The sequence below is a fragment of the Tarenaya hassleriana genome, unplaced genomic scaffold (assembly GCF_000463585.1).
Source record: "Tarenaya hassleriana unplaced genomic scaffold, ASM46358v1 Cleome1, whole genome shotgun sequence".
NCBI classification, from domain to species: domain Eukaryota; kingdom Viridiplantae; phylum Streptophyta; class Magnoliopsida; order Brassicales; family Cleomaceae; genus Tarenaya; species Tarenaya hassleriana.
The window spans coordinates 6,518,746-6,530,461 of NW_010960187.1; the positions used below are offsets into that span (position 1 = coordinate 6,518,746).

General features: G+C 38.8%; 2 protein-coding genes across 2 annotated transcripts; one reads left to right on the forward strand and one right to left on the reverse strand.

Annotated features, from left to right (window-relative positions):
• Positions 1–3,259: 3,259 nt before the first annotated feature.
• On the reverse strand, positions 3,260–6,622 carry LOC104815420 (subtilisin-like protease SBT3.5). Its single transcript, XM_010543804.1, is given in 11 exon segments — positions 3,260–3,948; positions 4,032–4,224; positions 4,311–4,425; positions 4,509–4,754; positions 4,908–4,975; positions 5,067–5,288; positions 5,291–5,736; positions 5,840–5,995; positions 6,131–6,228; positions 6,313–6,404; positions 6,545–6,622. Coding segments are annotated over 10 exon segments (2,139 nt in total). The 5' UTR covers positions 6,336–6,404; positions 6,545–6,622; the 3' UTR covers positions 3,260–3,376.
• Positions 6,623–9,831: 3,209 nt separating this feature from the next.
• Positions 9,832–11,447, forward strand: LOC104815429 (50S ribosomal protein L11, chloroplastic). Its single transcript, XM_010543810.1, has 4 exons — positions 9,832–10,105; positions 10,205–10,377; positions 10,517–10,580; positions 11,133–11,447. Exons 1-4 carry the CDS (start codon positions 9,874–9,876, stop codon positions 11,339–11,341), a joined length of 678 nt encoding a protein of 225 aa, XP_010542112.1. The 5' UTR covers positions 9,832–9,873; the 3' UTR covers positions 11,342–11,447.
• The last annotated feature ends 269 nt before the right edge of the window (positions 11,448–11,716 follow it).

Consider the following 11,716-nt stretch of genomic DNA (forward strand, 5'->3'; position numbering starts at 1 on the left):
AGCGGTTCATGAGAGTACATGTTTATGAAGATGGCAAAGAGAAGGGCAAAGAGACAACACATGTGTCCATGGCAGTGAAATCAAGTACTACACTTTTGGTTCGGGCAGTTTTCAGTGTTTTTTTTTATAGTAATTAACAAATGTTAGATAAAATAATTTATATATGAGTTCAGTGATCATATTAGATTGTATTTGGATTTTCGAAAGTTCAAATGTTTGATTTAGGGATAAAAAAAAATCGGATCGAAAAATATATGAAAATATATATTCATCTTGAGTTTGGGCTAAAATAGAATATATTTTTTAAAATCAAATTAGTTGTGTGAATATAAAGTAAGAATTGGATATAAATAAAAAATTTGATTATTATATATTTCAAATGGATATTCGGTTGTTTATTTTTGTGTATCGAGCAAAACATATTTATATATGACATATGATAGCGATAGATTGATATATATATTCTTTGTTAAAAACATGCAAGTAAAAAAAAATTGCTATAACAGAGAAGTTATACGAGAGTGTGTAAAATCCGGTTAACGAATAAACTGACCGGTTTTACCGAAAGTTTTCTATTTGTGTTTCACATTTTTTAAAACCCAAGAAGTATCATTAAATACTCTATTTATTAAATAAACACGAAAACGTTAAAACAAAAAAGTTAATGAAAACATAAAATTTAACCAGTTTACATTCGGTCGTAAATTTGAAAAGTTATACAAATTTGGGTAGAGAAATCAATATAGAGAATCGATTAATGATACCGGTTTAAATTTTTACATTTGACCAGTTTTATTGTAATATTTGTTTACTTTACTGGAATGATAAGCAAATGGTCTAATAAAAAATTATGGTGTAGTCATTCATTTACTTAGAAAATATTTGAGTATTCATTTTTTATTCGACAATATAATTTATATTAACATCTTAATATATTTGTCCATTTTATTTTATTTTTATTTAGTTTGCTTATAAAAATAATTAACCTTCTCAAATAAAATTATTTTTAAAATAGTTATTTTCTCTAATATAGAAACTATTAAAGTTTTAATTGGATGTAATGTGAAATATGAGTTTGGTTGGGAAAGGCTCCACTAATTGTCATTGGATTTTTATTTTGAAGATTCTTGAGAGACTTATCGAATTGAGTCTTGAAATATATAATTCGAGTAAAAAGTCATCCGAGACGAGTCCTAATATTGGCAATCTGAGTTTGGTAAGTAACATTTTATATGAATCTCCAACTTTTATCATGAATGTTTGTACGTAGATCTTTGACATATGAGAACTAATTCAATTCCTTCATCACATAATAGAAAATCTTAGGATGAGTAGTGTACAATCTAATAAACAAATTGGGATGATAAGAACAATAAGAATCAAATTTCATAAAATATAGGTCGAAGTAAATGAAAAACTAAACTAAATGATATTTCAACTCATATTTATTTAAATTAAATGTGAATCGATTTTATACGGGTTGTTGAATTATTGTTATTATTATTATTATTATTATTATTATTGAGATAATATATATATACATGTAGCACACAAATATGAAATAATCATAGTTTTAATATTTAAAAAAAATTACCAAATCTTAGTTTAGAAAAACATAATATAATGACCGAAATAACCGAACCCGAAATAACTGTAAAACGATATATTATTTTGGGTTCGGTTATTTCGGATTTGAGATATTCATATCCAATATGATATATTATTTTAATCAGTTCGATTCAGTTCGGATATATATCAGTTGGATTGGGTTTAGACAGATTTTTTATCATATTTTTTTGGCGTTTGCGTTTAGGAGCTTATTTGATAGAATATATAAAGTACATGTATATTTCAGCGAATAAGTATAAATGTAGCGATTCATGGAGATGATTGAAACTCAAGCTGAGGGCTATCGGTAAATTCCTCATTTGACCTTTTTTGAGCTAAGGAAGCTCGATAAGTTGGTTTATTTATACGTCTCTAATAACTTGCTCACGGGTTCCATAACATATTTTCTCAAAGGCATGTTAAGCTTGATCGAGGTTAATTTCTGTATTAACCTCTTAGATGGTCAAGTTCCAATCTTTGTTCCATTCCAAAAGTCTCTAAACTCAAGCCTTTCTGGAAACAAAGGGCGTTGCGTGGGACTATTGAACACTTTATATAGATATCCTGATGGATTTGAACACTTGAAATATAATCGAAAGATTTCATAAAGGATGATATTGATTGTAATAGGTTTTGTCATGGTTGTATTTGTATCAGTTATTGTGGTGGTTCTGCTCTTCATGATGAGGGAGAAATAAGAAAAAACAAAGGCTTCGATGTTGTGACAAATCTCGAGGATAACTACCCGATAATCATGGAAGAAAACGTCTTCATCAAGAATATTGAACATGAGTTTGATCTAAGTGCAGTTGTGAAAGCAACTATGAAGGAATCAAACAAACTCAACACGAGAACTTTAATTTCAATCTACATAGTTATTATTGGGTTTTTGTTTTAAAATCTTTTAGAGATTTATTAGATTGTATTTTGACGGGCATATTCTAAATGAAATATCAGTAAGATCAGACCATCATAGTTCAGATGTGGTTAGTGTCACTTTCTTTAAGTGCTTTACTTTTGTTGATTTAGCGATCATAATTTAAAAAATTATGAACTATAAAATGATGATAATGTGTTCACGGTGTCCAATCAACCTAATCCTTATTTTCTTCATCTTTTTTTATTTTACAATGTGAAACTTTTTTTTATTCTTCTTTTTAAACGTTAAAAAATTAATATTTCATTTTAAAAAAAAATTCTTTCTAAAAATATTATTCTAACCCTTATTATTTTTATAATAACCGGGTATCCTATACCGAGTTCAAACTAATTTCGAATCCGGGAGCAAGTCATGTGATTAGAATATGCGCTCTTCTCCCCAACTTGAGGCTCAAAGTCGAGGTCAGACAGACGCTTTGCTTTTTTTTCACCAGTTGAGTTTTCCAAATTAGGTTCTGACCTTTAATTTTATATTATAACACACGAAAATATAAAATAAACACGTTATTCACGATCATTTTTTGAAAATAAAAGATACTGTTATCTCAATATTATTAAAAATTATTTATCATTTTGATTTAAGATATGTATTATAAATTTAAAAGTAAAATATAATATATTTAATTTTAAAACTAATAATATTTTTTTAAATAATTTATACGGTCCGCGCGAATCGCGCGGGTTAAAACCTAGTAACAATAGAAAACATCGCTGCAAATACAGTCCAATACCAATAGTCACAAAGGAGACTTTGGCTTATTATAGCTATTAGCACACACAAACATAACTAAAATCCCGAATCCGATAACGAAATCAGATTCTTGATCATTTAGTTCTCGTCGTAGTAGCGTTCAAGAATCTGTGTCCTGACGGATAAAGGGATGGTCACATTATGAGCAGACTCGGTCCAAGTCAAGCTCCCAAAGTAGAACCCACTGTTCACTTTGTGTCCGGTCGAGACTCGAACCGTGAAGGAGACCCTTTTGGTAGTAGAGTTGAACACGATCATGTCTGGTGTCACGGTCACACTAACGCCCAATGGTGGCTCGACCACGACCTTATAGACCGAGTCTACTGGTCCGACGTTAGTGACCGTTCTTGTGAGAGTGACCTCGTTTCTAAGATCTGGAATCGTGATTGAAGGCAAGTTTAGATCAAGAATCGATGGCCTAGGGTTCGGACAAACTGTTGCGTTTTTGACGATCTGGGAAATGGAGGAATCGTTGTAACCAACAGAACACATGTAGTGGACATAGTCTGATGTGCCCATGTCGTAGATCAGACCAGGATCTGCGGCTTTCTCTGGATTCACAAGGCCTCCTCCGTAGTCGAATGGATCAGCTAATTTCCTGTTCGATCCGTCTGCGAAGATTGGTTCTCCAGAAGGATCGGTTTTCCAAGCTGAAAATTAAGAATGGTGAAAAGGGTCAGTGTGTTTCTTTGGTTATAATCTAAACGAAAATCTCGGAAGATTGGTTAAGAACCTGTAGTGACAATAGCTGATCTAATGGCAGCTGGGGACCAGTCAGGGTGTGAAGGCCTGAGAAGAGCTACAATGGCTGAAACAACGGGAGTAGCCATTGACGTCCCTGACATCATATTGAATCTTCCATCACCTAATACGTCATTGGGAGAGGTTGCTGCCAATATATTCACTCCCGGTGCTGCTATATCCGGCTGCCTCAAGAATTCTCAGACGTGTCATACATTGCGAAAAGGAGAATCTAATGGCTTGGAAAAACGTACGAAGCGTTTTGGCCTACCTTCAGAACTGCTGGAGAAATCGAACTAGGTCCTCTCGACGAGAAAGTCGCGACCTTTGTAGCCACGGGTTGTCCAACGAGCGTTTTCGAGGGCTGTATCTTCACAACAGGTGATCTGCAGGTAAATGGTTCGAATGGAATATGGTTCTTTTTTATACAAATTCGATACCTCGTATCAGTAAAAGTTGATGAAGATACCGAGTGGAACGTATGTAGAACAATATGTCGGTCCCGAGCTCGTAATCCACGGCAACACATGGAATACTGCCACATGGAATAAGAGTGTGGCCTGGGTTCCTTGCCACTATAAAGTCGAGACCTCCAGCTTCGTTTACAGCAGCTGCAGCACTTAAAACAGCCGTGAAATCTGTCTTTGACGTGAAACACAAGACAACTTTTCCCACCATTGTCCGGTTGGGAATGGCAGAAAGTTTCTCACAATCTCTGCACGTTAAAGATAAATGATAATGTCAGAGAGCGAGAGAGAGAGAGAGGGATCTGACACTGAAACTCGTGTCTTCTTTTGTGAACGTCGATCCAAATGGGAAATCAGAGACAAAATTTACCATGAAAATGATGTCAGAGATTTGATCTTACCCTGAAACGTTCTGTGGATAGAGTAGAGAAGTGAAACCAAGTTCTTGACCGACGTACAGTGCCTGACCCTGCAATAAAGAAAGACAGATTACGATCAGATTCTAAGAGAGAGACGTGCTGGACAACATTTGATGTGTGTGTGTACACACACATACATACCAGTATAGTAATATTGTTCCCTAGTGTGATCGGAGTGGGAAAGGATCGGTCTTGAGTGGTTGCAGCCACTGTCAAGATCCATGGAGCCACGTTTACGACGGTCTGAGCAGCAGGGCCGATGTTACCAGCTGCACATATGACCGGAATGCCTTTTGCTACTGCGTGGAATGCTCCGACTGCAATTCCATCGTGGGTATCAATCTCTGGAAGGATAGGAATAGTGGGGACCCGAGAGAGATGGATAAGACATCAACACCGTCATGTACAGCTTCGTCTATTGCTCCCAAGATATCAGATGCCGTACAACTTGGTTGATGATTCCAACAAGGCTTGTATACAGCAATACGAGCACGAGGGGCACCGCCTCTCATTCTTCCTCTACCGAGGCCTACATAGCTTACGTTCGAAAGAAAAGAGCCTCCTGCCGTTGAAGCAACATGCGTGCCATGGCCGACATAGTCTCTCGGGGAAATGTACTCTGGATTCTCCGTTGTGTTGAAGTTTCCGGTCTCGGCAACGAGGCCGTCGATGAAGTACTTTGCTCCTATTAGCTTTCTGTTGCAATGTGTCGAGGCATTGAACCGTTGTCCTGATTGGCATCCTCCTTTCCAACGGCTCGGTATCGGTCCCATCCCTCTGTCATTGAACGATTCTGACTCGGGCCATACTCCTGCAAGTGATGAAGTGAAGTGAAGCTTTCCAACGGCTCGGTATCGGTCCACATTATGATTTTCAGGACATGACAAGAAATCGACAAATACATCGCAACAAACCTGAGTCAACTACACCGATGATTACTTGATCTCCCATGTTAGTATCGTTCAGGAGATTCTTGGGATGAACCGGAGAAAGTCCTAAGTAATCCCAAGTCCGAGTAGTCTCCAGTTCGTAGAATCTATCCGGTATGACATGAATAACTTCTGGTAACTCTGTTCGCCGTAAAAAAGAAACATTAACGATGACCAAACTCACTTCACTTGTCCAAAAAACAAAAGGCATATGATTCAGTGTTTCAGTAGTATAGAAGTCAAGAAACAGAGAAAGCTCAAAACTTGATTGAGTACCCGCGATTTGCTCGGCTTGGAGATCTGTAAGCTTGGCCGCGAAGCCTGAGAAGCCATGCCGATAACTGTATACCATGGAACCATGTGCTGCCTCTTTGCTGCAACATGGAAAAATGGAGCAAGAATTACATATCAGAAGCAGTTTGATATATGCATATCTACACGATTCATCAAATATGTACCTTCCAAGAAGTGACCACAGCATCTGATGATGAGAATCAGTGACAACCTCTGGATCATCATGTAGTTTTTCACCCAAATACACTATATGAACCTGCATGTGTTTATTTTGCCGACAACAAAGAGACAAAAAAAAACATAGTTTGGTATTACACAAGACTAGAAATAGTAAAAAAAAATTTAGTTTATTTGTCCAAAGAAAACACTAAACGGCCGTCCATGAATGCTGAGTACCTTTCTCTGAGCAGCTGCTCTTTCGAAAAAGCCGTTCTGTGCAACAAGAATCGATATCAGACCTATCCAGACAAGAACAGAGGTTGTTCTTTCCATTTTTTTTTTATATTTAATGGGGAAAATTGCAATTGAACTGAGATTTGCATAGAATTATAAGCAGATATATATAGACGGAGATATGGAGCACAATTCATATAAGCAACCGTCTAAGTAAGATTGCAGAGATTTCTGTGTTGGAAACTTCGTTAGACATGGACATGACAGATCTCTTTTTGTTTTTTGTTTTTGGATCCTCCTCCGTCACCAAGTCAGTCAACCATGAAAGCACTAAAAGGCCTTCCATGAATGCGCTGAGTACCTTACTCCGAGCAGCTGCTCTCGCGAAAAATCCGCCCTCTGCAACAAGAATCGATGTCAGACTTATCCAGACAAGAACAGAGGTTGTTCTTTCCATTTTGGGAATATATTTAACGCAGAATTGAACTGAGATTTGCATAGAAGTATAAGCATTATTTATATATAGACAGAGATGTGGAGCAGAATTCGTATAAGCAACCTTTTATATATGGCCGTTATGTATACACAACATGGAGAGAAAACCCGTCTTGCCTTCTTTTTTTTTTTTTTTTTGCTAAAAGGTTTTCTATTCCGTAAATTTCGTTTACATATTTCGACTGTTTTTCAACTTACATAAGGAGTTGAAAAGTCTTTATAACCAAAATAAGGGTTGGTGTCTAGAGTTCGTTATCTAGAGAACCAATATGTCCTAAAATGATAGGAATACATAAAAACTTGACCAGATATCAAAATAACCCAAAAGTTTAATCGAACCATCTAGAAGTAATTTCTGCTGCAAGGCGAGCTTTGGTTGGCCTAAGTGAAGCCGCAATGCGTCGTATGGTTTTGCCCAATTCCATAAAAGTAGCATCTGCGTCTGTATAAACAGATTGGTGTATCCGAAGATTCCGTTCCTGCCATATATAATATATCAATAATTTCCAAACGTGTAGGGCAATAGTCCTGGTGTTAGAGTTTCCCCAGTCCCTGCGCAACCAAGTTATTATTTCTTGCCAGCCTGTCGGTGGATTCCCAAGATTCAACTTTAAGCATACTTTGGTCCATAGCCTAGAGGAGTAAGAACATCGAAAGAGAAGGTGATCACGACTCTCATCTTGAGTATTGCATAGTAAACATTGTGGTTGAATCTGCATTCCCCATGCCCGTAATCTGTCATTGGTAGGATTTCGATTAAGCATGAATATCCAAGAGGTAAACGCAAACTTGGGAAAGTGACCCTTGAACCACACAAGGGGGTGCCAGGAGACTCGATCATGTCGTTCACGATGTGCATTCCATACAGCTTTGGAAGAGAATTTAGTCATGTTCCTACAATTAACAACCCAAGAATGAGCATCAGGTTTGTCTGGAACTAACCTGATGTCTAGAAGGTGGGTAATTAGCTGAACTTGAATCTCTGTTCGCGGATTTGGGATAAGCCATTGGTTGTCGCAGTAGACCGAAGATACTCGAGCCAATTTAGGAATTCCCAAATCAGAGGGACCAGAGGTGCCAATGACATCAATTAGTCTGCCCATCGGATGCCAATGATCGAGCCAGAAATAGGTTTCTTCCCCATTACCTATGTCTATCTTTGCAAACAACTTTGCAATAGGTCGCAGTTTTAGGAGGCGTCGGAAACTCCAGGAAAACCTCGGAAGAGGGTTCATAATCCAAACACAACGCCTTGCCATGTAGTGTTCATGTATCCAGGCTACCCACAATGATCCTGATCTAAGCCATAACAACCATATAAGTTTTAGCCCCATAGTGATGTTCCACTCTAAGAGGTCCCTGAGACCAAGTCCTCCCTCCTTTTTCGGCTTGGTGATTTCCTTCCACGCCACTTTTGCACCCGATTTTTTGGTTGGATCGCCTTTCCATAGAAAGGCCGAGCATAGAGAAATGATTGCTTTAATGCATCCCTTAGGCAACATGAATGCATTCATCCAATAATTAAATATCCCTGAGATGGCCGTAGAGATGAGTTGGAGTCGGCCTGCAAAGGAAAGGTGCTTGGAAGTCCAATGCGTTAGTCGTGATTTTATCCTTTCAATTAGAGGACTGTAATCAGCATTTGTGAGTTTGGAAGGCTTTAGAGGAAGTCCGAGGTATCTGACCGGGAGTGAGCCTAGTGGGAGCCCATGTGTCCTAGCCAGCTCTTCAGCTTCTCCTAGCGACATTCCCGATGTGTATAGGTAGCATTTGCTTCGGTTTATAGCTAGTCCTGAGATCGCTTTGAAATCCTCCAATATTTGCATGATTGCGCTAATCGACTCTGAGGACCCATCACAGAAGAGTAGGAGATCATCCGCAAAAGCAAGGTGAGTGATCTTAAGATGCTGGCAGCCATGGTGATAACCAATTCTTCCATCCTCACCCCCAGCATTTAGCATCAAGGATAAAACATTAAGACCAATGACAAACAAATATGGCGATAAAGGATCACCTTGTCGTAGTCCTCTAGTACCTCTGAAGAATCCCGAAAGTCCCCCATTAATACTGATGGAATAAGTAGCCGTGGAGATACACCGGTGGATGAGATTGATTGTGGGCAACGGAAGGTTAATGGCGGATAATATCTCCAAGATAAAATCCCATCGAATACTATCAAATGCCTTTGATATGTCTATTTTTATGGTTGCTGCCCTAGGCCCCCTCTGTGAATTGTATTTCCTGATGATCTCGGCAGCAAGGAGACTATTTTCTACAAATAAGACGCCCTTTTACAAAAGCTGACTGATTTGGGAGGATCAGTTCTGGCATGATGGGTTTAATTTTCTGAACCAGGAGCTTTGAGATAACTTTGTATATCGTATTACAAGGTGCTGACGCCTTCTTGTCAATCATGTGTTCGTTTTCTAAGATTGCGGAAATTTCTGAGTTGGAAACTTCCTCGGACATGGACATGGACATGACAGACCCTCTTTTGTGACCAAGTCAGTCAACCAAGTTTGTGTTCCGAAACATAACTTGCCCTTTTGCTATTGGCTCTTGTAGAATGGTTTATGCTTTGCAAAATTTTCTCCAACGTGATCATTTCTTAACTGATATCCCATGAAGACCGGACTCGTATCACACGTTTTGGTACTGCGACAGAGGGTGATACTCTCATGGGCCTTAAATTATTAAACGGGCTTAATAATGCCTAACAGTTGGGCTTTTAGGTGAGCCCAATAGGCCCAGTACGTGCGAGCTCAAAGAGGATAGGATTTTTTTTCCGGGAATTCAGTTTCTGCGCATTCTTTTGTCGGAGCTCCGTCTGTGCATCAATGGCGTCTTCTTCTCTGTCGACCTTAGCCAGGCCTGTGTCATCTTCTCTGAATGCCAGAGACATCAACGATTCTAAGATTTCACAATCTATCTCCACAAATTTATCCTCCAAAACTAATGTTTCCATCCAGTTTCTGGGCAAGAGGCAGCCTCCACTTCTCTCTTCAACCCCGAGGTTTCTCACTGTCATCGCCATGGCTCCGCCTAAACCCGGAGGCAAAGCCAAGAAAGGTACGAAAATTTCGGTACCCATTTCGCATAATCTCGATTTTGTTTCATTTCCGTTCGGTTGTTTAATTGGGCTATTTTGAGTTCGTGGAATTTCGCCAGTTGTCGGGATGATAAAGCTGGCTCTGGAGGCCGGGAAAGCAACTCCAGCGCCGCCGGTGGGCCCGGCGCTTGGTTCAAAGGGAGTGAACATAATGGCGTTCTGCAAGGATTACAATGCGAGAACTGCTGACAAAGCCGGTTACGTCATTCCTGTCGAAATTACCGTCTATGATGTGGGTTTTTTTTCCTGAGACTTCAATCTTATTTTTCTTAAGCGACATCAGATGCAGATGCTGCTGTATGCTAACAATCATATCCGTACTTTTTGACACTGGAATCGATTGTTTCACCGATCGACATTTTTGGCTGCAGGATAAAAGCTTCACCTTTATCCTCAAGACCCCTCCTGCTTCGGTTTTATTGCTAAAGGCTGCAGGTATTCTTTTCTTCCCACACAGAATGTGCAGTATCTCTGTGTTGTCTTACCAAATGAGAATCTCTGATCATTGAAAGTTAAAATGAGGATTAGCTGTGTTGGCTTGATCATCTTGAGGCTCTAGCTTGCATTATGCCTTTTGCCTTTGCTAAGCTATATAGTTTGATGTTTCTGGATATCAGTTTTGAGTTCCTGTAGAAACTTAGGATTGTAAGTTATCTATGATCTGTTGACCCTTGACTTGTCTTGGTGGTGAATCATTTAGATTAGTATTCCTATTATGTCTTGGTCTCAATTCTCATTGAATGTGAACAATTCTCGGTCCAGCTTACGAAGCTGATGAAAGGCTGTAGAGTACTTCGCCTAAGCCAAAAGCTAGAACTCCCGAATAACATTTGTCATATGTTTTAGCTTCAATTGAGCATGTAGAGTAAACAAGATAAATCTTGCTAGAAAGTCATATATGATTACATAACATCTGTTATCTACATTGCGTTCCCTTCTCCCGGTTTGAAGTCCTCTGATGCGATATTCTTCGGGTTCTGGAAATAGGAGTGGAAAAGGGATCGAAAGATCCAAAGCAGGAGAAAGTCGGAAAGATAACGGTAGAGCAGCTACGTACGATTGCAACCGAGAAGCTGCCCGATCTGAACTGCACGACTCTTGAATCCGCGATGAGAATCATTGCAGGAACTGCAGCTAATATGGGCATAGACATAGACCCTCCTGTTCTTGAACCCAAAAAGAAAGTAGTTTTGTAAAGCTACCAATCTGTTTTCTTTAACTCGAATGTGTATTCCATTTTGGACTCAAGAAGTGTAATCTTCCACACAATTGAGGTTCTACCTAGAAATTCTTTCACGTGAACCACTGTCATCGTTTTCCGGATGCTACAGTGAGAAAGGTTGGGTTCTTGATGCGTGATTTTGGTGGTGTTTCCGTTTTTTTCAAGCATGATTGTTCCCATGAAACATAAGAATATGGTCGACCAAAAGTGCAGGTCAAAACCAAAGTTAAGGCCCAGTAGGACCATCATATAGACAAACGGGCTATTTCATAGGTCCATTGGACATATAATTTAAGGCCCATTGGGCCGATGTGGAAAATGTAGGATAAGCCATGTTCTTAAAACGCCT

Coding starts and splice junctions, on each gene's coding strand:
- LOC104815429 (XM_010543810.1), top strand. CDS start 9,874: ATGGCGTCTTCTTCTCTGTCGACCTTAGCCAGGCCTGTGTCATCTTCT. Junction 10,106..10,204: donor CGGAGGCAAAGCCAAGAAAG/GTACGAAAATTT, acceptor GAATTTCGCCAG/TTGTCGGGATGATAAAGCTG. Junction 10,581..11,132: donor TTTATTGCTAAAGGCTGCAG/GTATTCTTTTCT, acceptor TTCTGGAAATAG/GAGTGGAAAAGGGATCGAAA.